This window comes from Pimephales promelas, chromosome 13, assembly GCF_988280905.1.
Source record: "Pimephales promelas chromosome 13, fPimPro1.hap1.1, whole genome shotgun sequence".
In the NCBI taxonomy this organism is placed as follows: domain Eukaryota; kingdom Metazoa; phylum Chordata; class Actinopteri; order Cypriniformes; family Leuciscidae; genus Pimephales; species Pimephales promelas.
Genome location: NC_142781.1, coordinates 30,293,066 through 30,315,939, shown reverse-complemented (window position 1 = coordinate 30,315,939; position 22,874 = coordinate 30,293,066). Strand labels below are relative to the sequence as shown.

Genomic DNA, 22,874 nt, shown 5'->3' with positions numbered 1-22,874 from the left:
CAACAATACTCCAGAGTCCTTCAGTCTAGATTTAGTTCCTTCAGTCTTTCCAGATTAAGTGACAAAGAGACACTCTTATAGCTTTTAAGATTTTAGAGAACTCAAAATATTCAAAATACCTGTTTTGTTTCAAGTTTAAATCTTAAAAAAGAGGATTGTATTTTGAAAATGTTAGTAGTTTGGTCCACAGATGTTTTAATGATTACGTCAGCTTTTGTCAACAAGTTCAAACTCAGTGAGTGGCGGGCCCAGTACTAGAGCGGCCTCTAGTGGAAATGAGTTATATTTCCAAAATACACGACAGCGGGGGAAAGTGTTTTGAAAGCCAGTACAAAGAAAGTCGTTTTCTGAAAATGGGCGTTGCTTATATTTCGTTATTTATTTTTAATGAGTTAGTTTATATGTAATGTTTTTTTTTTTATTTTTATTTATTTCACTTTATTTCAATTCATGCTGATTGAATGCGAATGTATTGCCTTTGTGTAGCTAACTTATTTGAAGAAGTTTAATGTTTTAGATAGATAGATAGAGATAGATAGATAGATAGATAGATAGATAGATAGATAGATAGATAGATAGATAGATGACTGATTTCATGATGGCCATGCACTCTTACTGTTTTCAAATAATATATAATAGTATAAATATAAAAGATTAAAAAAAAGGTAATTGGTCTATAACCAACTCCAAAAAAAATAAAATAAATCATTTACAATAATTTAGTTTTAATTAAATGAATTACATTTTAATCAGATGTTTAATCTACAAAGTATTTATTTACTTATGTACATATTTATTTGTATTAATCTATCTCTTTTATGTTTTTATTGTTTCGTTAGTTTAACCAAACAATCCCTCATATCCATTTTGTCTATCTTAACCATTTTAAAGCTTAATTTATTTAAATTTTTTCACTTGTGCATGCTTATTCCATTCAGTTATGTGAACTTATTCTATTCCTTCTTTCTAAAACATTCTTTCTATTCTTTTCATTTTTATGATAGCCTTTTCTTTTTTACAGTTCTGACCGCTGCTCCTTTGCTTTGACAGGATTCTGAAAGGGCAAAACCGAAAAGAAAAGAAAAAACATTTACTTTAGCTTATGTAACATAATTAATGAATCTCTGCCATACTCAGGAATTACTAATTGCTACAATTCTATGCTGGCTGTTCACTACGTCTCAAAAATAAATTGTCATTTTTGTATACTGCTTATTGTTCACTTCTAAAGAACATGAAAGGTGCTTTTGATTGTTGATGGCAACCTTTCTTGTACTACTTGTAGCCTTTATGCTTCAATAATAAAATAACATCAGGTGATGTGGAACCTGATGAGTGAGAGGAGGAGTGACTCCGGTGAGGGGGGGCGGGTCACAGACCACTTACAAAGAGTTCTGTTCAAGTGCACTACTGAGCAGTTTAATGTACACTATCTTCTCAAACATCTGACACAAAGACTTGAAAAGGTAACATGGGCCCATTAACTCTTGTCCTGCTCTTGCTTTCAGCCCAGTGGTCCTGCGCTCAGGAAGACCCTCTTCTGCCTTTCTCTGAACACCTGGACCCCGAGCACAATGTGCGGCTGAAGTGGGGCTTTGATGAGATCCAGGGCACCATCTTGTTCGAGCTCACGGTCAACACCAGCGGCTGGGTCGGGATTGGCTTCAGCCCTAAAGGAGGAATGACTGGAGCCGACATCGTCATTGGAGGAGTCGGACCGAAAGGCAGTTACTTCACGGTAGTCAAAAAAGACTGACACTCACAACTGTCAAAGGATACTTTTATATTCTTCTGATTCATTTATGCATTTCAAATTTAGTTAGAGTATCTCTTACAAAAATTATTTTAGTCTTTCACATTATCAAGATTCAAGACTGATAACTGTCAACTCACTTCAAGTGTCACAAGCTCTCCTTTATATTCTTGATTCTGATTCATACTGAGTGATATGTAATTGATTCAATTAGAGTCAAGACAAAGTCTACTTTTGTATTAGACGTACAAGTTAAATTATATTTTTTTTCCAAGCTAGAAATTCTAAATAGATGTAAATGTAAATTAACCTGATATTGTAAGTGTTTTGGCCTATTGAAAACTATAAAACTGGCTTGAACTGGATTGGGAACTGTATATCTATGAACATAAGACAAACACCTGTTGCTATGCTTACACACATTCCTTTTTGTTCAGGACCGTAATGCTGAGGGGAATTCAATACCTGTGGTTGACCAGCAACAGAACTACAAACTCCTGTCTCTAACCGAGTCTGACGGGAGAACGGTCATGAAGTTTCAGAGATCTATTGAGTCTTGTGATGAAAAAGATTTACCCATCACTGTGAGCATATGTGTTTCTTCCCCATACCACTAGGAAAGAGTGATTTAACAACACCATGTGACCCTCCTCTTTCTTGTATGTAAGATATATTCTGTAGTTTTATTCTGAAAACAATGATGGTGAATGGCATTGTTGACTAAACAAACAAACAAAAACAAAAAAAACAGCAATGTAAGGGAATCCATCATGGCGGTCCTCGGGGATCAGGGTGTATCTGAAAACGCCTCTCCACAAAATGCTTCTCCTGTTTGTCAAGAGGCTCTCAACTGTCCTTCTAAAAACCCTTCTTAACTCAGAAACCATAAATTACTATAAACAAAAAGCTATTATCAATGGCCATAGGCACACTGCAAACTTCTGTGCATTCTGTGCACTTCTGTGCATTGTTGTGTAGGTGGCCAAAGAGCTTATTTTCCATTTAGAGATCACGAAAAGTGTTTTTTTTTTTATTGTATGATCAGAATCTTCCCATGAAGCTGATCTATGCGTACGGACAGAGCGATGACATCGTGTACCACAATAACCGAAGGGGAACGAAAGAGGTGAACCTGTTGAAGTACATGCCTCGTGTCAGTCCTCCAAACAGCAAGTATTTCGACATGACTATGGCCAATGTAAGATATTTCTACTTTTTCTTTTTGCCTGAAATTTCATTTAGTAACAATTCAGTTACTATCCAGTTACAATCCAGTAACAATTATTGTCATTTATATTGCAAAAATTATGCCAATAAATTAGATTATAAAGAAGAAAGTAGGCTACTGGATGTTTAAGTCCTTTCAACTTAAATTATGTTAAACTGACTTTTTGCCAATCATTATTACGTAGGTAGGTGTTACATATTTGGGTCTTCAGCAACCCGGATATATACACACACACACAAAGCTTTATTTTCAGTCTCCTGTGTCCCGTGATCCTTCAAATCAATTAGCCTATATGCTAAAAGTTGGCTATTAATTTCTTATTTTTTAAATCACCACAAACGTATCAATGTTAGCCTACTGAAATATTGATCTCAAAACTCGGCAGCAATCATTAAAGAAAAAAAAAGTGAGTGTGAACTTACATTTAAAATCATTTCAGTTCTCTGTACCAGCCAATCAAACCTACTATCACTGCAAGATCATGAGAGCCCCGACTTTTGATCGCAAACAACACATTTATCGTGTAAGTGAGTCTATGAACTTCACACACATGATCTATCCACGATCTGTCCATCATTTTCATCTCTGACTTACTTTCCTCATCTCCAGATTGAGCCGGTCATCACAAACTCCGACCTCGTGCATCATCTGCTGCTGTACCGCTGCCCGCCGAGTGTGACGGAGCCATTTGAAGTGGCATGTTACGCGGGCGACGGGCAAGAGTGTATGGAGACCGTTGGCGTGTGGGGAGTTGGCGGAGGGGTTAGTTAGTCTCTCTTGTTGTGAATGTAGTTTTATAGCATTTTCATGTGAGAAACAACCAAATTTAAGCAATTACTCAAAGCTGGCTCACTGAAAATATCTGCTTTTCAATTTTTATAAATAATATTACTTTATTATTATTGAAATAGCCTAGCCTACTATTCATTAATATGCACATCTTGAGGTAAAATTTTGACTGAAGCTCTATAATTATATTATGTTTTTCAAGGCTTATGAACTCCCTGAGATGGTAGGACTTCCAATTGGAGGAAATGTTGGAGATTTTTTCTACAGGCTTGAAGTGCATTACAACAACCCAAATAAAATTGCAGGTCAGTCTAGTGCTTTACAATGTAAAATATCACACTGTAATGAATATTTAAAGTCAGTATGAAACAGAAGATGTGATAGTCTTGTCTTCTCTATTATGATTTGTGACTAGGCTTATCCGACTGAAACGGCTTCTCGAATGGGTGACTTTGTGGTTTGCTATAAAGTGCAATAGCCAGGTTCCTGAAGAAAAAACTAAATTATATTAAATATTTTTATCTGCGGAATTCGTAATGAAAAACCACATTACCCATGATGATGCTGTACAGAAGATTACTCCAATCAGAGTAAAAACGTGCCACAACGCACCCAAATTTCATTATAGAGTTGGTCTGGGTCTTTGTGGGATTTTCAAGTACATTTAGCCTTAAATCAAAGTTTTTAAGGTTATGATTCACCTCATAGTTTTATGGTTTGGTTGATTTAGTAAATACATTTTTGTAATCCCTATGGGAGAAATGAATGGAAAAATATACTTCCGGAACCAGCGCCACTGAAAAAGTAAGTGGGGACTAATTGCACTCTATTGCTGTGATCTCATGTGAGTGACAGGTTGTCCTGCCCTCTTTTGATTTCACGATGACATAGTAAAACAATATTCTTCTCTACACAGGTCGAGTTGATAACTCGGGTCTGCGATTCTATTACACACCTGAACTCCGTCAGCATGATGCAGCTATTCTGATGACAGGACTTGCCGTGTACCCTGGGTACGCCATCCCACCCAAAGCTAAATCCTTCCACACGTACGGCCTGTGTGACACTGCCCATATTCCAAAGGTATGCATGTGTTAGCTACTCACTTTCTCACAATCAAAGGCAGACTCAGCAGGTGACTGGATGATCACTTGTGTTCTGTTATCTACAGGTTCTGGAGACGCCACATGATCTTCAGGTGTTTTCTGTGTCGTTGCACACACACTTGATTGGACGAAAGGTGCGAGTCGGACACTTCAGGTAAATGTATTCGGATCAATAACTGAATTAAAGTTCACCTGAAAATAATTTGTGCTTTTCTTTCTTTCTTCTGTGGTGCATAGCCTAAAGTTACCTTTTTTTTTTTTTTTCAAATTATTATTTTTTGTAAATTCTTATCCTCTTCAGAGGGGGAAAACAGATCGATCTTCTAGCCGTGGATGAAAACTACAATTTTGAATATCAGGATGTGACAATCTTGGGCAAAACTAAGACAGTGAAGTTGGTAAGTGCAAAAAGATTTAAACTTACTATATAACTATATATATATAATATATATACACATACACACACACACACACACACACACACACACACACACACACACACATATTGGGAGTAAGAGATATAGAGCAACTTTTTTGCTTGCAGGGTGACCAATTGCTGGTGGAGTGCACATATAACACTGAAAACCGTGCCACACTCACATGGGTAAGTACATTTACATAGAGACTCATAGTGTCTTTTATTCAGCAGCATGTAGTTTCAGTGTTGGGGAAAGTTGACTAATTGCGTTACTAATTACTAATTAATAGTACGGAATTACTTTTTATATTACTTTCTCAACTGGGCTGGCCTCCTTGTATTTTAATAACAAAAAAAGTTATATTTTTGACAAATGTAATGGCCCTTTCACACTAAAAGTGAAATGAAGGAAATGCCACTGAACCAAACCTGTTAGCTGTGCTGCCATTCTGGATTGCAGAAGAATAATACATACTTCAGCAACAAAAACAAACAAAACAAAAACAAATGTGATGTTTATCTAAAGTCATTTTTGCTTAGTATGGCTGAATTGGATCATCAAAGGTCAGCAGCAAAGACATTAGTTCATACAGTGAGATTAAACACAAAGTATATTGGTGTTATTTTAATTATTGCAGGTTTGCATTTCACTGTTTTTATTTATTTTGAGGGTTTTTTGTGCAAGTGAGATGAGTAAATGCTCACATTTAGAACTACAAGCATCATGTTCACAGCCCACACAAATATTTCTTTCAAGTGGTGTCAGTAAATAATGTTAAAATAAAGTAACCTGCATTACTTGGAAAAAGTAACTCGCATATTTTGTATTTTAAATTTAAAGTAATGCGTTACTTTATTAGTCACTTGACAAAAGCAATCTGATTACAGGGGGAAATATGGGTGTGTAATTCTCTTTTTCTGCCCACAGGGGGGGTTCTCAACTCAAGAGGAGATGTGTTTGGCTTTCCTCTTCTACTATCCAGCTAAATCTGAGCAGTTGTGTGAGCTTCCCTAATTTACAGACATTAGGATCTGCAATGGGAGCAACAAATACAACGTAATCTAATTTAAAACATTGTTTTAATGCATTTAGCTCTCAATATTTGCCCTAATGAGAATGTGGCTTTTATTTTATAACTTTGCAGTACCTGGCTCAATATGATGTACATGAACACTTGGAATGACATGTCTATCAATCAGTACCAACAAACACTGAAGAGAGTTGATCAACTAGTCTTAGTTGCTGATTCATTTGTAAGTGTACACACCTCTACTATAGAGCATCACAGTCCCGCCCACAGCCGGTGCCGGAAGGAAGAATTCAATGCAATTTCTCCATTGACATTTGAGATATAAGCCATTAACATAACCATGGACTTAAAACCAACTACGGCTGTACTGAGCGATTGTATATGCTCATATAAACAACAAAAGTTCAAGATAAATGCTTTAATGTTTTAATTCGCGATGTCTTGGATAAGTACTTCATTACCCACAATCCCGAACAATCCCACAGTGATGCATCTGATTGGTGGAAGTCCTGTAACCATAGATATCTATATAAAGGCAAGCTATCTCGTCTGCGCTGCTGGCCAATGGAGGTCGACGTCAGCACCTGGCGGCCATCTTGTCACAGGCAGCTCGCTCACTGGTAACAAGATTTGTTTTAATGGTGCATGTACTTTTTAAATCACCTTAACTTGCTCAATGTTCTACCAATTTTCCAACGGTCTGGTTTGTTATAAACGCGAGTAGTTATGATACTGCATACTTATGAATAATAAGTGTATAAATAAATAATCATCCAGAATTATAGCCACGTTAATAACGTTTGTAAGAAACCAAACCGTTTGTAAATCCGTCAAGATTTCAACGAGATAAGAGTATTTCTTACAACAGATACCACAGAGCCCACCAGAAAGCCTGTCTGTGACAAGATGGCCGCCGGTGATGACGATAAATACTCCGCCGTGAGACATCTAGCCTTTATATAGATATCTATGCCTGTAACTGTCTGGGTAAACCCTGCGAAGGTCCGTGAAGACTGAAGATCGTGTAATGACGTAAGGCTAAGTTCATTGGTCGCATCTCTGAGACAAAATGTCAATGACAGAAATGAATGGGAAATTTACTTCCGGCACCAAAACTCTCTCGGGCTGTGGGCGGGACTGTGATGCTCTTTAGGAATGAAGCCGTTAAACATGTTTCTGTTCTGACCTCAGCTGTCACCTGACACCTTTTTCCATGTATATTTCCAGAGCAACTGGTCATACAACCCAGGGATGATTCCTGATCTCAAAGTCATCCCGTCTGAACCCTGCATGAGTGCTTGTGCCATCAAAAGTCTTTCTTTGATATCACTGCTCCTCTGTTTGGCACTGCATCGGGTTTGTTTATGAAATGTTCATGCAAAAAAAATGGCTCCCCGCAGGGACATTCTTGACAGCAACCTAAAAACCAGAATAACATAAAATTCAACTTAATATATGATAAATACATTTTTTTTTATAAATTATATCAGGAAAAGTATATCAGGATGGAATTGGGCTTTACACGTTACTTCCATTGGTTTACTTTCAGATCATATATATTATAATAAAACATGAATATATAGAATATTTATAAAAATTGCAATAATAATTATGATTATTACAGATAAAAAAGTTTATTTAGCCAATAGATGTGAGTGTTTATGCATTGGGGCATACTATGTATATAAAAAGTATATAAACATACTTTTTATGTTCTTTTCATCATGATTTTTGCAAGTTTGGTCATGGCCCTGATACATTGTATGAAATACCAGTCTTCAATAAACCGATTTTTGTACCAAGTCTTCCAAATTTTGGTTGGTTGAAGACTTTGTGTTCACATGTGGAATGTAGTAGTGGATTTTTTGTTTTTAACAAAATGTGTTTTCTTTCTAAATTCATGCTCACATGTATTTTAATATCATATAATATAGCCTAATAATATATATGACCAATAAAGCTGTTATATAATATATTTTTACTATATTATTTTTTTCAGACAATAGAACAAGTGGCTATGATATAGAGAATGACACAATTTTATATGTTAAAAATATCTGATTTGACTGAGAAAGTTCAGGAACAGGATGAAAGCTCTGTGATTAGAAGTAATAAGCACACGAAAAAAGGAAAATAAAATGGTCAAACTAAATTCTTTAAATATAAAACAAAAGAGAAGCAGATAAGTCCGTGAAACTCCTGTCAGCATTCACTGAACAGAGAGAGAGCGACGGCAGGGAGAAAGCAAAAATAAAAAATAAACTTCAACATCATAGATGGCAGAAAGTAATATTTAGAGGTCATATAGACCATTTCACAAGATGTAAACAACACTGGTCCAGAAGCACTTCCTGTTTCAGTTTTTTAACACTACATAAAAGCTGGGATAAAATACAACCAACAGAACATTTAAAACTGAATCAAAAAGTTAAACAAACATATTTAAGATGTTTTCTTTACATGTGAAACTGAAACAGGAAGTGCTACTGGACCAGTGTTGTTTACATCTTGTGAAATGGTCTATACATTAATCTCTTACAATATCCATAACAAGCCAGAGGCCTACATCAAAGCGTACAAAAATAAGCATGTCATGGAACCTTAAAGATTGTGAGCTGAAGAGTAATATTCAGATTTTAATGGAGACAAGGGTGGATGCTTGACAGATGCCACAATGCTAAAAGACATGAGTCCAATGGTTACCAGACTATTGAAAATGCCAAATATGATACAGCCCCACCTAAGATATTTTCACCAGCCGCCACTGCAAGCTATGATAAATGATCTGGGGGGTACTTTGAGCTGAAATTTCAGACAGACTCTGGGGATACAATAGATTTATATTCCATCTTGTGAAAAGGGGCATAACATGTCACCTTTAAAGTGAAAGCAACCTAGAATTTCTGCTACTCTTTGGTTTTAATGCTAATCAAACAAAAGACAAAAAATGATTCACTGCTCTTGACTGAACTTTTGTAAATTTGATGAGGATTAATTAATGTTAAATTTATACAGTGAAGACTATCCAGTGTTTTACATTTGATTGCTTTATTCAATGTCTCTACCTGAAAACTACTTGTCTTGACGAAAGTTTCAAATTTAGATTAGTTTAGCTAGTAGTTTTAGCTGTGGCATCGACATTAGAGACAATTGGAATATTGGCAGTCACCGGCCATTGGCAGGTGAGCCGAAAAGTTATTTTTAGTATGCGTATACTTTATACATATTTACAATTCAAATATATCACATCATTTTCCTTAAAGGAAGTCTTTAACTACATTGTAAACATTAACATTCAGTTCCTGAGATTTTTTTGTTGTTCATTATAACAATATTCATGCTCAGTGTTTTACAATAGTAACATCAGGTGATGTGGAACCTGATGAGTGAGAGGAGGAGTGACTCCGGTGAGGGGGGGCGGGTCACAGACCACTTACAAAGAGTTCTGTTCAAGTGCACTACTGAGCAGTTTAATGTACACTGTCTTCTCAAACACTTGAAAAGGTAACATGGGCCTATTATCTCTTGTCCTGCTCTTGCTTTCAGCCCAGTGGTCCTGCGCTCAGGAAGACCCTCTTCTGCCTTTCTCTGAACACCTGGACCCCGAGCACAATGTGCGGCTGAAGTGGGGCTTTGATGAGATCCAGGGCACCATCTTGTTCGAGCTCACGGTCAACACCAGCGGCTGGGTCGGGTTTGGCTTCAGCCCTAAAGGAGGAATGACTGGAGCCGACATCGTCATTGGAGGAGTCGGACCGAAAGGCAGTTACTTCACGGTAAAGTCCAAAAAGACTGACACTCACAACTGTCAAAGGATACTTTTATATTCTTCTGATTCATTTATGCATTTCAAATTTAGTTTATATAAAATATACATTTCTTAGTGTTTCACATTATCACTGACTTACAGCTGTGGAGTTACAACTAATTTTATATTCTTTATTCTGGTATGTTTATTTGCTTATTATTTGGATACTCTTCCTGGGGTTCGACCCAGGAATATTTCATATTTAGTTTGAGTAGTCTGAGAAACTTTATGTAGTCTGAGAAAGCGTTTCAAGGAATTATTTAAAAATATATATTTTACCAAGTTAAAATACAATAAAGTACAATAAAATACTGTTTCAGTCTTTCAACTTCAAAATGTCATGAATTATATGTGTTACTTGCTGTTGCTTTTTAATTATTAGTGAAATTTTTGCAATTTCTGAGAGAAAACTCTTCCTACAAATATAAATATACACATATATATATGAAGAGTTCAGATGCAAAAGCCTCTAAATGCCATTTGAAATTTTCTTCTTTAATGATGATTTTTATCAAACTTGTATATTTAAGTTCAGTAATTTCACTTAAATGGCAATGATAATTACCTATTAATTGTTATTTAAGTAAAAATTACTGAACTTAAATATACAAGTTTGATAAAAATCATCATTAAAGAAGAAAATTTCAAATGGCATTTAGAGGCTTTTGCATCTGAACTCTTCATATATATATATATGTATGTATGTTTTGGCCATCTAGCTGGATATTTTCAGGTACTAACTGGTTATATGTAAACAAACTATGAAGAAAACATCACAAAAACATATGCTGTTATGAGTGAAAATATGCAACATTTTTTTTTGTTTTTTCCAAACACCTGTTGCTATGCTTACAAGCCTTACATACATCTCTTTCTATCATCTTTGTTTTCCTTTTGTTCAGGACCGTAATGCTGAGGGGAATTCAATGCCCGTGGTTGACCAGCAACAGAACTACAAACTCCTGTCTCTAACCGAGTCTGACGGGAGAACGGTCATGAAGTTTCAGAGATCTATTGAGTCTTGTGATGAAAAAGATTTACCCATCACTGTGAGTCCTCGATCAACATCCCCTAACAACCATGTTTTGAAATACATTAATATTTTATAATAATAAAAAAAGTCATTTTGCCTTTCAAAATGTGAGGATTACAGACTCAGTAGAATCAACCTATAATTTAACCTTTCAAACTTTACAATTATTAGATATTAAAATGTTTAAGATTAAGGTTTGGGTAGTTGAACAAATCCAGCAACAAAGGATCTGTCCTACTTGAGTGAGCAGACAGGATTAATATAGGCTACTGTTTGTTCCTGGAACTGGTCTAATGATAAACAGCACACCTACCGAATTTGATATCCTATTTTCTGCTAAATCACACCCACGACATGTTTGCAATTTAGGAACTGTGATGCGACTACAAAGAAAAGTACACAATCGGTTTCACTCTCCCCTTTTATTATGTAGCCTAGTACTCAGAGGTTTTACAGAGAAAACAATGTGAATGTAAGACCTACTGCACTGATAAAACCTGAATTGTAAGATTGTAAGAGTGGTGTCCTCTTTCAGGGTCCTTTCAGTCTCATATGGAAATCCACATGGGACCAGGAAGTTTCTACCGATTCTGTTTGTTGTCAATTAGGCTACTGTAATCTAAAGCTGCTGATGTGATAGACTGTCTGACTGAACTCAGAAACCTTGAAAGTCTCGATCTGAAACTACTAGCTAAAGAGTTTCTCATTTTTCAGTTCAGATTTGGTATCTGTGGACCAGATGTCTGTGTTTTGTTTTATTGCATGATCAGAATCTTCCCATGAAGCTGATCTATGCGTACGGACAGAGCGATGACATCGTGTACCATAATAACCGAAGGGGAACGAAAGAGGTGAACCTGTTGAAGTACATGCCTCGTGTCAGTCCTCCAAACAGCAAGTATTTCGACATGACTATGGCCAATGTAAGAGATTTTTACTTTTTCTTTTGCCTTATTAAAAATAAATAAATCTGCCAATTTGTTATTTGAGCTTTTGATAATCGAAAAGAATGCACAAAACTTTGACTTGGTGTAAAGAACAAAGAGACAAGCAATATTCCAGGTTAAAGTTCATTTTGTCCTACTAGGCTGTGACCACAAGTAACAGAATGTTTGGGAATTGGTCCATAATCCAGGTGCAGATTAAACATGGTTATTAAGAAAAAATGGTAACATAACATTTAGACTAGACTATAGACAAGTCAAGTCACCTTTATTTTTTAGAGAGTTTTATAAAGATTATTTCAAAGCAGTTTTACAGTGATCAACAGGAAAATAAATCACTCTAAAGTACAAGAATGGAGGGCTAATTCACAAAAAAACAACAACATGTATACGTATTTGGCATTCGCTTTATGTGACTTAGCATTTTATGGGGTCATGAACTGAGAATTCAAAATGTCCTTGATCTTTTGACAGTTAAGAGTTTGTTATACAGAAATTGCGTTGCATTGATAAGATCTTTTCATAAGCGATCATATTTAACAAATATAACCGCAAATACAGTTATACTATTATAGTTATAATAAATACAGTTATATCTCAAAACAGAATTAAACAACAACATACTTATCATCATACGCGATCAACAGACCGTCTGTCATCTGCTCATGGCTCATCACTGCAACCTTTCATGTGATGGAATAAAGTAGATCTAAATACTTTAAAAACTTTTTACGATAGGTTAAAGGACAACATCGAGATTTCCTACTTACCGGTTATGCGCATGTGCAGACTCACAGTTTTTTTTTTTTTTTTTTTTGTTTACAAAAGGTACATTTTCCTGTTATAATGTATAATTTCCCTTTAAAAAATGCTTACTACCATATGAATATTTGTACGAAATAAACCTTTGGTCTAATTACACATTGTTACCTAGTCAACCGATATCTGAGATTTCTTTTTATGATTGCCGAATGTAAATAGTTTTATCTCTAAAAACAGTTTAGATAGGGCATAGAGTAATGACAAATAAAAATCGCTTGTTATTACCACTAACAAGGCTCAAAATAGCCCCACACAAATATTGTAGCATAATAAGGGTCCCTACATTCAAACCAAAGCATTGAGAACTTTGTCAGTGTCCATACAGTTTAATAAGAAGATATTTTATACACGCAGTCAACTTCGCGAATACAGGAAGAAGCCATCTTTGAAAAATAGTCTCTACCAGTCGATCTACGAATACCGATCCATGTGCGCTGGTGAGATGTGAATAAGGTGATAAGGTGAGCGCGAAGGTGAGTAGGTTACATGTACATATTGAAGAGAAGAAAACACTTCGTGTTTGTGTTTCTTCCGGAAACAACGGACCATATGAAATTCTGCACAGTTCAGCGCACTTGGATCGGCGTTCGTAGATCGACTGGTAGAGACTATTTTTCAAAGACGGTTTCTTCCTGTATTCGCGAAGTTGACTGTGTGTATAAAACATCTTCTTATTAAACTGTATGGACACTGACAAAGTTCTCAATGCTTTGGTTTGAATGTAGGGACCCTTATTATGCTACCGTGTTACTGTGGGGCTATTTTGAGCCCTGTTAGTGGTAATAACAAGCGATTTTTATTTGTCATTACTCTATGCCCTATATACTAGCATTATAGGCTAAACTGTTTTTAGAGATAAAACTATTTACATTCGGCAATCATGAAAACAAATCTCAGATAACGGTTGAATAGGTAACAATGTGTAATTAAACCAAAGGTTCATTTTGCGCCGGAGTTGTCCTTTAATCTCGATACTCGATAGCTGTAAAAACGTAGTAAAAGTATTCGAGAGATTTCCACCTGCAATGCTAACCATTTCATACGCAAACATGTCAGCCAATCACAGCAGTGGGCGTTTACACTGCGTCTCACAACAACAGACACACCTCTTCAAACAGCGTTCAAATCAGGCTAGGAAAAATGCCTTTTATTTCTAAATTATGACACCTTTTGATTTAAAAAAACCATACTAACATTACAATGGCACCCCAGAAACATTATAAAATAATCCAGTTTGTGACCCATTTAAGGTACATTTGATCAGTTCAAAGTGGGAATCGAACCCTTGTCATTACTATCGGCTGCTCTAATGTTCCTTCTTAGTGAATTTCCCCACAATCCTCTTTGGCTTTGTGTCTAATGTCTAAATAAAAGTCTAATGTTGGAAATTTCACTTGACATGTCGATTTAATTCAAAATCATTTCAGTTCTCTGTACCAGCCAATCAAACCTACTATCACTGCAAGATCACGAAAGCCCCGACTTTTGATCGCAAACAACACATTTATCGTGTAAGTGAGTCTATGAGCTTCACACACATGATCTATCCACGATCTGTCGATCGTCTTCATCTCTGACTTACTTTCCTCATCTCCAGATTGAGCCGGTCATCACAAACTTCGACCTCGTGCATCATCTGCTGCTGTACCGCTGCCCGCCGAGTGTGACGGAGCCATCCGAAGCGCAATGTTACACAAGATTGAGTATAAATGAGTGTATGGAGACTGTTGCAGTGTGGGGAGTTGGCGGAGGGGTCAGTATCTGTTCAGAAATCAAACATTCTCTTGTCATTTTCACCTCTTGCTTATATTTTCTCATTTTTAAATGACTAAAATGCAGGGATGGGTTTATCATTTTGGGGGCCTCAAGCAAAGTAATATTGAAAACAATTAAGTGAGACATTTATTTATTAAAACTGCATTTCCAAAAATTGTCTACACTTTGGTACTCCCTTAAAGGAGTAGTTCACTTTAAAAAAAAAAAAAAAAAAAAAAAAAATTTGCTGATAATTTACTCACCCCCATGTCATCCAAGATGTCCATGTCATTCTTTCTTCAGTCGAAAAAGAAATTAAGGTTTTTGATGAAAACATTCCAGCATTTTTCTCCATATAATGGACTTCAATGGGAACCAAACAGTTCAAGGTCCAAATGAGTTTCAGTGCAGCTTCAAAGGGCTTTAAACGACACCAGACGATGAATAAGGGTCTTATCAAGCGAAATGATCACTAATATAAAAAATAAATAAAAAACTTTAAGTTTTATAAGCACAAATGCTCGCCATTCGTTGCATGAACCAAATGACTCGAAAAAAAGATTCGTTCATTTTGATTAACGAGTTTGAACAGGAGAGTCATGAACGCACATCACAGAACAGAGCAAGGCGAGCATTTGTGCTTATAAAACTTAAAGTTTTTTATTTATTTATTAAATGAGCGATCGTTTCGCTTGATAAGACCCTTATTCATCGGCTGGTGTCGTTTAAAGCCCTTTGAAGCTGCACTGAAACTCTCATTTGGACCTTGAACCGTTTGGTACCCAGTGAAGGCCATTATATGGAGAAAAATCTGGAGAAAACCTGGAATGTTTTCATCAAAAACCTTAATTTCTTTTCCACTGAAGAAAGAAAGTCATGGACATAAATTATATATATAATTTATCAGCAAAAGTTTTTTTTAAAAGTGAACCACTCCTTTAAACTTTAAGATATAAACCTTCTTGGTTTTAAATTCATCAAGAGTCTTAATTTTGTTCATTGTTTTCAATATTACACAGAGTCCATTTAGCTATTAGAAAATAAACCTCTTGGTTTTAGTTTGAACAATTGTCGTCTTATTTTGAAATATGACTAATATCTAATATTCCGATTCTCAAATATGGGTTAGTGGAATCCTTAATGGTGGCCCTAAGCATTCGCGTGGTGGTTAACAACGACACTGCTAATTTGGAATATGAGTGATCAAAATATTTCGCTTTTTATATCCCTTTCTTTCAGGATTTTGAACTCCCTGAGATGGCAGGACTTCCAATTGGAGGAAATGTTGGAGATTTTTTCTACAGGCTTGAAGTGCATTACAACAACCCAAATAAAAGTGCAGGTCGAGTTGATAACTCGGGTCTGCGATTCTATTACACATCTGAACTCCGTCAGCATGATGCAGCTATTCTGATGACAGGGCTTAACTTGGGCCCTGGGTACGCCATCCCACCCAAAGCTAAATCCTTCCTCACGTACGGCCTGTGTGACACTGCCTATATTCCACAGGTATGCATGTGTTAGCTACTCACTTTCTCACAATCAAAGGTAGACTCAGCAGGTCACTGGATGATCGCTTGTGTTCTGTTATCTACAGGTTCTGGAGACACCAAATGATCTTCAGGTGTTTTCTGTGATGTTGCACACACACTTGACTGGACGAAAGGTGCGAGTCGGACACTTCAGGTAAATGTCTTCGGATCAATAACTGAATTAAAGCTCACTGGAATATCAAAACGAAAAATCATAAAATAAGAGTTTTCTCATTTTTCTAATGAGCCTCTGACCCGGAGAAATCTACGGAGCCCCTCTAGTCCCACTTTGGTAAAAAAAATTAATTATAACTATCTTGTGGCCTCAAGATAGTAACTCGTGGCCTCAAGATAGTAACTCGTGGCCTCAAGATAGTAACTCGTGGCCTCAAGATACTAACTCGTGGCCTCAAGATAGTAACTCGTGGCCACAAGATACTAACTCGTGGCCACAAGATACTAACTCGTGGCCTCAAGATAGTAACTCGTGGCCACAAGATACTAACTCGTGGCCTCAAGATAGTAACTCGTGGCCTCAAGATACTAACTCGTGGCCTCAAGATACTAACTCGTGGCCACAAGATAGTAACTCGTGGCCACAAGATACTAACTCGTGGCCACAAGATACTAACTCGTGGCCTCAAGATAGTAACTCGTGGCCACAAGATAGTAACTCGTGGCCACAAGATAGTAACTCGTGGCCACAAGATACTAACTCGTGGCCACAAGATAGTAACTCGTGGCCTCAAGATAGTAACTTGTGGCCACAAGATAGTAACTCGTGGCCTCAAGATAGTAACTCGTGGCCTCAAGATAGTAACTCTATCTTGAGGCCACGAGTTAGTATCTTGTGGCCACGAGTTACTATCTTGAGGCCACGAGTTACTATCTTGAGGCCACGAGTTACTATCTTGAGGCCACGAGTTACTATCTTGTGGCCACGAGTTACTATCTTGTGGCCACGAGTTACTATCTTGTGGCCACGAGTTACTATCTTGTGGCCACGAGTTACTATCTTGTGGCCACGAGTTACTATCTTGTGGCCACGAGTTACTATCTTGTGGCCACGAGTTACTATCTTGTGGCCACGAGTTACTATCTTGTGGCCACGAGTTACTATCTTGTGGCCAAGAGTTACTATCTTGTGGCCACGAGTTAGTATCTTGTGGCCACGAGTTAGTATCTTGAGGCCACGAGTTAGTATCTCGAGGCCACGAGTTAGTATCTTGAGGCCACGAGTTAGTATCTTGAGGCCACGAGTTAGTATCTCGAGGCCACGAGTTAGTATCTTGAGGCCACGAGTTAGTATCTTGTGGCCACGAGTTACTATCTTGAGGCCACAAGATAGTTATAATATTTTTTTTTTACCAAAGTGGGACTAGAGGGGCTCCGTAGAAATCTACGGAGCCCCTCTAGTCCCACTTTGGTAAAAAAAATTAATTATAACTATCTTGTGGCCTCAAGATAGTAACTCGTGGCCTCAAGATAGTAACTCGTGGCCTCAAGATACTAACTCGTGGCCTCAAGATAGTAACTCGTGGCCACAAGATACTAACTCGTGGCCACAAGATACTAACTCGTGGCCTCAAGATAGTAACTCGTGGCCACAAGATACTAACTCGTGGCCTCAAGATAGTAACTCGTGGCCTCAAGATACTAACTCGTGGCCTCAAGATACTAACTCGTGGCCACAAGATAGTAACTCGTGGCCACAAGATACTAACTCGTGGCCACAAGATACTAACTCGTGGCCTCAAGATAGTAACTCGTGGCCACAAGATAGTAACTCGTGGCCACAAGATAGTAACTCGTGGCCACAAGATACTAACTCGTGGCCACAAGATAGTAACTCGTGGCCTCAAGATAGTAACTTGTGGCCACAAGATAGTAACTCGTGGCCTCAAGATAGTAACTCGTGGCCTCAAGATAGTAACTCTATCTTGAGGCCACGAGTTACTATCTTGTGGCCACGAGTTAGTATCTTGTGGCCACGAGTTACTATCTTGAGGCCACGAGTTACTATCTTGAGGCCACGAGTTACTATCTTGAGGCCACGAGTTACTATCTTGTGGCCACGAGTTACTATCTTGTGGCCACGAGTTACTATCTTGTGGCCACGAGTTACTATCTTGTGGCCACGAGTTACTATCTTGTGGCCACGAGTTACTATCTTGTGGCCACGAGTTACTATCTTGTGGCCACGAGTTACTATCTTGTGGCCACGAGTTACTATCTTGTGGCCACGAGTTACTATCTTGTGGCCACGAGTTAGTATCTTGAGGCCACGAGTTAGTATCTTGTGGCCACGAGTTAGTATCTTGAGGCCACGAGTTAGTATCTCGAGGCCACGAGTTGGTATCTTGAGGCCACGAGTTAGTATCTTGAGGCCACGAGTTAGTATCTCGAGGCCACGAGTTAGTATCTTGAGGCCACGAGTTAGTATCTTGTGGCCACGAGTTACTATCTTGAGGCCACAAGATAGTTATAATATTTTTTTTTTACCAAAGTGGGACTAGAGGGGCTCCGTAGAAATCTACGGAGCCCCTCTAGTCCCACTTTGGTAAAAAAAATTAATTATAACTATCTTGTGGCCTCAAGATAGTAACTCGTGGCCTCAAGATAGTAACTCGTGGCCTCAAGATACTAACTCGTGGCCTCAAGATAGTAACTCGTGGCCACAAGATACTAACTCGTGGCCACAAGATACTAACTCGTGGCCTCAAGATAGTAACTCGTGGCCACAAGATACTAACTCGTGGCCTCAAGATAGTAACTCGTGGCCTCAAGATACTAACTCGTGGCCTCAAGATACTAACTCGTGGCCACAAGATAGTAACTCGTGGCCACAAGATACTAACTCGTGGCCACAAGATACTAACTCGTGGCCTCAAGATAGTAACTCGTGGCCACAAGATAGTAACTCGTGGCCACAAGATAGTAACTCGTGGCCACAAGATAGTAACTTGTGGCCACAAGATAGTAACTCGTGGCCTCAAGATAGTAACTCGTGGCCTCAAGATAGTAACTCTATCTTGAGGCCACGAGTTACTATCTTGTGGCCACGAGTTAGTATCTTGTGGCCACGAGTTACTATCTTGAGGCCACGAGTTACTATCTTGAGGCCACGAGTTACTATCTTGAGGCCACGAGTTACTATCTTGTGGCCACGAGTTACTATCTTGTGGCCACGAGTTACTATCTTGTGGCCACGAGTTACTATCTTGTGGCCACGAGTTACTATCTTGTGGCCACGAGTTACTATCTTGTGGCCACGAGTTACTATCTTGTGGCCACGAGTTACTATCTTGTGGCCACGAGTTAGTATCTTGAGGCCACGAGTTAGTATCTTGTGGCCACGAGTTAGTATCTTGAGGCCACGAGTTAGTATCTCGAGGCCACGAGTTAGTATCTTGAGGCCACGAGTTAGTATCTTGAGGCCACGAGTTAGTATCTCGAGGCCACGAGTTAGTATCTTGAGGCCACGAGTTAGTATCTTGTGGCCACGAGTTACTATCTTGAGGCCACAAGATAGTTATAATAATTTTTTTTTACCAAAGTGGGACTAGAGGGGCTCCGTAGAAATCCTTCTAGTTAAAAAAAAAAAACTTCTAGTTTCTCTGATCCCTCACTTTATGATCTGTTTCATGTTATGCATGTAGTTTTCTGCCCTATCTGTACTGTCTCTTTGCCTGCTGTCGTGTTTACATACTATAATATTTTATTGATCTTAAAATAAACGTATTATTATTATCTCTCATTGCTCAAAATGTCTATAGGAAAAGCAAAACATGTTAAGTATGTTGATGTCTATTTCAGAAGAGAAAAACAGATCGATTTCTTAGCTGCGGATGAAAACTATGATTTTGAATACCAGGAAGTGACAAACTTGGGCAAAACTAAGACAGTGAAGTTGGTGAGTGTAAAATGATGAGGTAAGACCTTTTCGGAACACAAATGAAGATATTTTTTATGAAATCCGAGAGCTTTCTGATCCCACATGGACGGCAACGCAGTTACCACTGTCAAGGCCCAGAAAGGTAGTAAAGACATTGTTCAAATATGTGAAATTAGAGATGGGCGATATGGACTTATACATCACAATATTTTCTGGCATTTATTGCGATAACGATATCAATGACGATATAAATATAATACAAAGTAAAATGTACCCTTCATCAAATTGGCTTCTATAAAATACCAATTACCGTACATAAAATACTTTTTAAAAACAGTACAAATCTAAACATCATCCCTTGGTACGGATCACTTTGACAGAGAGCGAAACTCTCAAGCGCTCAGTCAGTGTTCGGCGAGATGGGCGGGTGAAAATCTATGTGTGTGTACCAGTTCCAGATTGTAGAGGTAATGTTACTCGTTTAGCGATAAACTTCACCTCGTTATTATGGCGGGAAGACTAATTGTTATCGCGAGGAAAAATTTTACCAGTATATCGCAAACCATAGACATATACACTAGACCTCACCTGGGGGTTCTAAGCATGCGTCAAAACCGCCGCCATCTTGGAACAGGGGTCTTGTCATAGGAAGTAGCTAGGTAACGCTGCTATCTCTGCCTCTACTTCGAATTCATTGATGGTGGCGGACTTTTGTGCAGCGTATGAAGTTCACGGATGAAATCTGAACTAGGAAGAATGTTTTTTTTTTTTTTTTTTTTTTTTTTTAAATTTCTTTCTGGAATCAATGATAAATACATGTCTGACCGTTGGAACAAACCAAAAAAACAAGAAAAATCGCATTAATGATGATTTATGGTGATTTTATTTCCGTTAGACCTGTGTCTACTACATTGACGCTGATGCATTAAAGTGGAGGGGCTCCCCTGTTTCAAGATGGCGGCTCTATTGACGCATTCGTTCTAATGAACTGCCGTATCCAAGGTGAGGTCTAGTGTATATGTCTATGATCGCAAACGATGATATACCGCCCATCCCTAAACACCACGACGCATGCGTGTGATGCTGACGCAGGAGCCGGCGTTTTGACGTACCCGGAAACGCTGCACTGTGTTTACAACGTGAACAGCGCCCGAGACATAACATTATATCATTGCTTCATAACATTAAAGTTGAACCGCTGTCTTTACTACCTTTATAGGCCTTGAAAGTGGTAACAACGTTGCAGTTTCATCAAAAATGCGTATTAATTTGCATAATTTGTGCTCTGAAGATGAACGAAAGTCTTACGGGTTTGGAAAGATGTTATTTTTGGGAGTACTATCCCTTTAACATGGTGCTCACTTTACAGGAATTTAAATACAATGCCATACATCATGCTTATAGTCGAGTCAAAAACGATGGTCTTGTCTTGTCTGAAGGAGGTTTAGTTATTAATTCATAATTATTATAAGTATTAAGCAAAATAAAACATCTCTTTTCTCTTTTAGGGTGACAAATTGCTGGTGGAGTGTACTTATAATACTGAAACCCGCACCACACTCACATGGGTTGGTACAACTATCTAACTTTTCTTCATGCAACTTCACATTTTAACTGCTTCTTTACTTTGAAATGTCTTTTGTGTGTGTGTGTTTGCCCACAGGGGGGGCTCTCGACTTCAGAAGAGATGTGTTTGGCTTTCCTCTTCTACTATCCAGCTATGAATCTGAGCGCCTGTGCGAGCTTCCCTAATTTAACCACTTTAAGATCTGAGATGGGAACACCAAGTCAAAAGTAATTCACTTATAAACACTAGTGTCATCCAAATGTGATCCATTTAGCCCCAATAATGACTTTGGCTTTTATTTGATAATTGCAGTGCTTGGCTCAACATGATGAACAACATGATCTGGAATGACACGTCTATCAATAAATACCAACAAACACTGAAGAAAATCGATCAGCTTGTCATAATTGCGGATTCATTTGTAAGTGTCCACACCTCTACAACATGCATCAACCTCTCATTTTTCTAAGTTACCGCCTAACAGTGTTGTGAATGTGTATTCCCAGAAAAACATATCACTCAACCAAGGGATGATTCCTGATCTCAAAGTCATGCCGTCTGAACCCTGCATGAGCGCTTGTGCCATCAAAAGTCTTGCTCTGATATCATTGCTCCTCTCTTTGGCAGTGAATTGGGCTTTATGAAAAGCTCATGCAAAATACTAAACCTGATGTAACCTGGTGTTCTGTCAGTGTGTTATTAAAAGTCAATCAGTCTAGATCAGGAGCTCAAGGCAGCTCCACCCTCAATAACAACCAGAGGGAAATCCATCCTAAACAATTAGTGTCATATCAGGGAATGGCAAAGGTGTGATTTTCAGGCCTAGAAAAATCATAATTAATAAAATCTCAAATGGTCATGGAAAAGTCTATATTCAATATGAATTTTTCTAATATATCATTTTCATTGCATCTTAAATAAATAAACACAATACAACTACACTGACATAAAAATAACATGACATTTTTCTGCAAAAGCTTTAAAAAGAGAACTCAATGGCTTGATTATACCTTTTCTAACATGTTTTCAATTTCAGAATTAAAATGTATTGTGATTTTTGTGGGGCAAAGTAGAAAATTGGGTGTAACTGTTGTTATAATTTAATAAAAAATATAATTAAAAGGCTAAAAAAAAAAGCATTTTTATTGGAATGTTGTTCAATATCACTATGATGTGCACGTTTTTTGTTTGTA

General features: G+C 37.7%; 2 protein-coding genes across 2 annotated transcripts; both read left to right on the top strand.

The window, feature by feature from the left end:
• The first annotated feature begins 1,369 nt into the window (after positions 1–1,369).
• Positions 1,370–7,811, top strand: LOC120493966 (DBH-like monooxygenase protein 2 homolog). The gene is given in 14 exon segments (XM_039693004.2): positions 1,370–1,738; positions 2,191–2,337; positions 2,799–2,951; positions 3,421–3,504; positions 3,591–3,743; positions 3,973–4,075; positions 4,687–4,853; positions 4,942–5,030; positions 5,178–5,274; positions 5,421–5,480; positions 6,223–6,278; positions 6,280–6,351; positions 6,440–6,548; positions 7,553–7,811. Coding segments are annotated over 14 exon segments (1,698 nt in total). The 5' UTR covers positions 1,370–1,471; the 3' UTR covers positions 7,694–7,811.
• Positions 7,812–9,815: 2,004 nt separating this feature from the next.
• LOC120493965 (DBH-like monooxygenase protein 2 homolog) lies at positions 9,816–22,802 on the top strand. Its single transcript, XM_039693003.2, has 12 exons — positions 9,816–10,101; positions 11,036–11,182; positions 11,937–12,089; positions 14,360–14,443; positions 14,530–14,685; positions 15,927–16,196; positions 16,285–16,373; positions 20,036–20,132; positions 21,623–21,682; positions 21,778–21,908; positions 21,994–22,102; positions 22,188–22,802. The coding sequence occupies exons 1-12, from the start codon at positions 9,835–9,837 to the stop codon at positions 22,323–22,325; spliced, it is 1,701 nt and encodes a 566-aa protein (XP_039548937.2). The 5' UTR covers positions 9,816–9,834; the 3' UTR covers positions 22,326–22,802.
• The last annotated feature ends 72 nt before the right edge of the window (positions 22,803–22,874 follow it).

Coding starts and splice junctions, on each gene's coding strand:
- LOC120493965 (XM_039693003.2), top strand. CDS start 9,835: ATGGGCCTATTATCTCTTGTCCTGCTCTTGCTTTCAGCCCAGTGGTCC. Junction 11,183..11,936: donor AAAAAGATTTACCCATCACT/GTGAGTCCTCGA, acceptor TTGCATGATCAG/AATCTTCCCATGAAGCTGAT. Junction 14,444..14,529: donor GCAAACAACACATTTATCGT/GTAAGTGAGTCT, acceptor CCTCATCTCCAG/ATTGAGCCGGTCATCACAAA.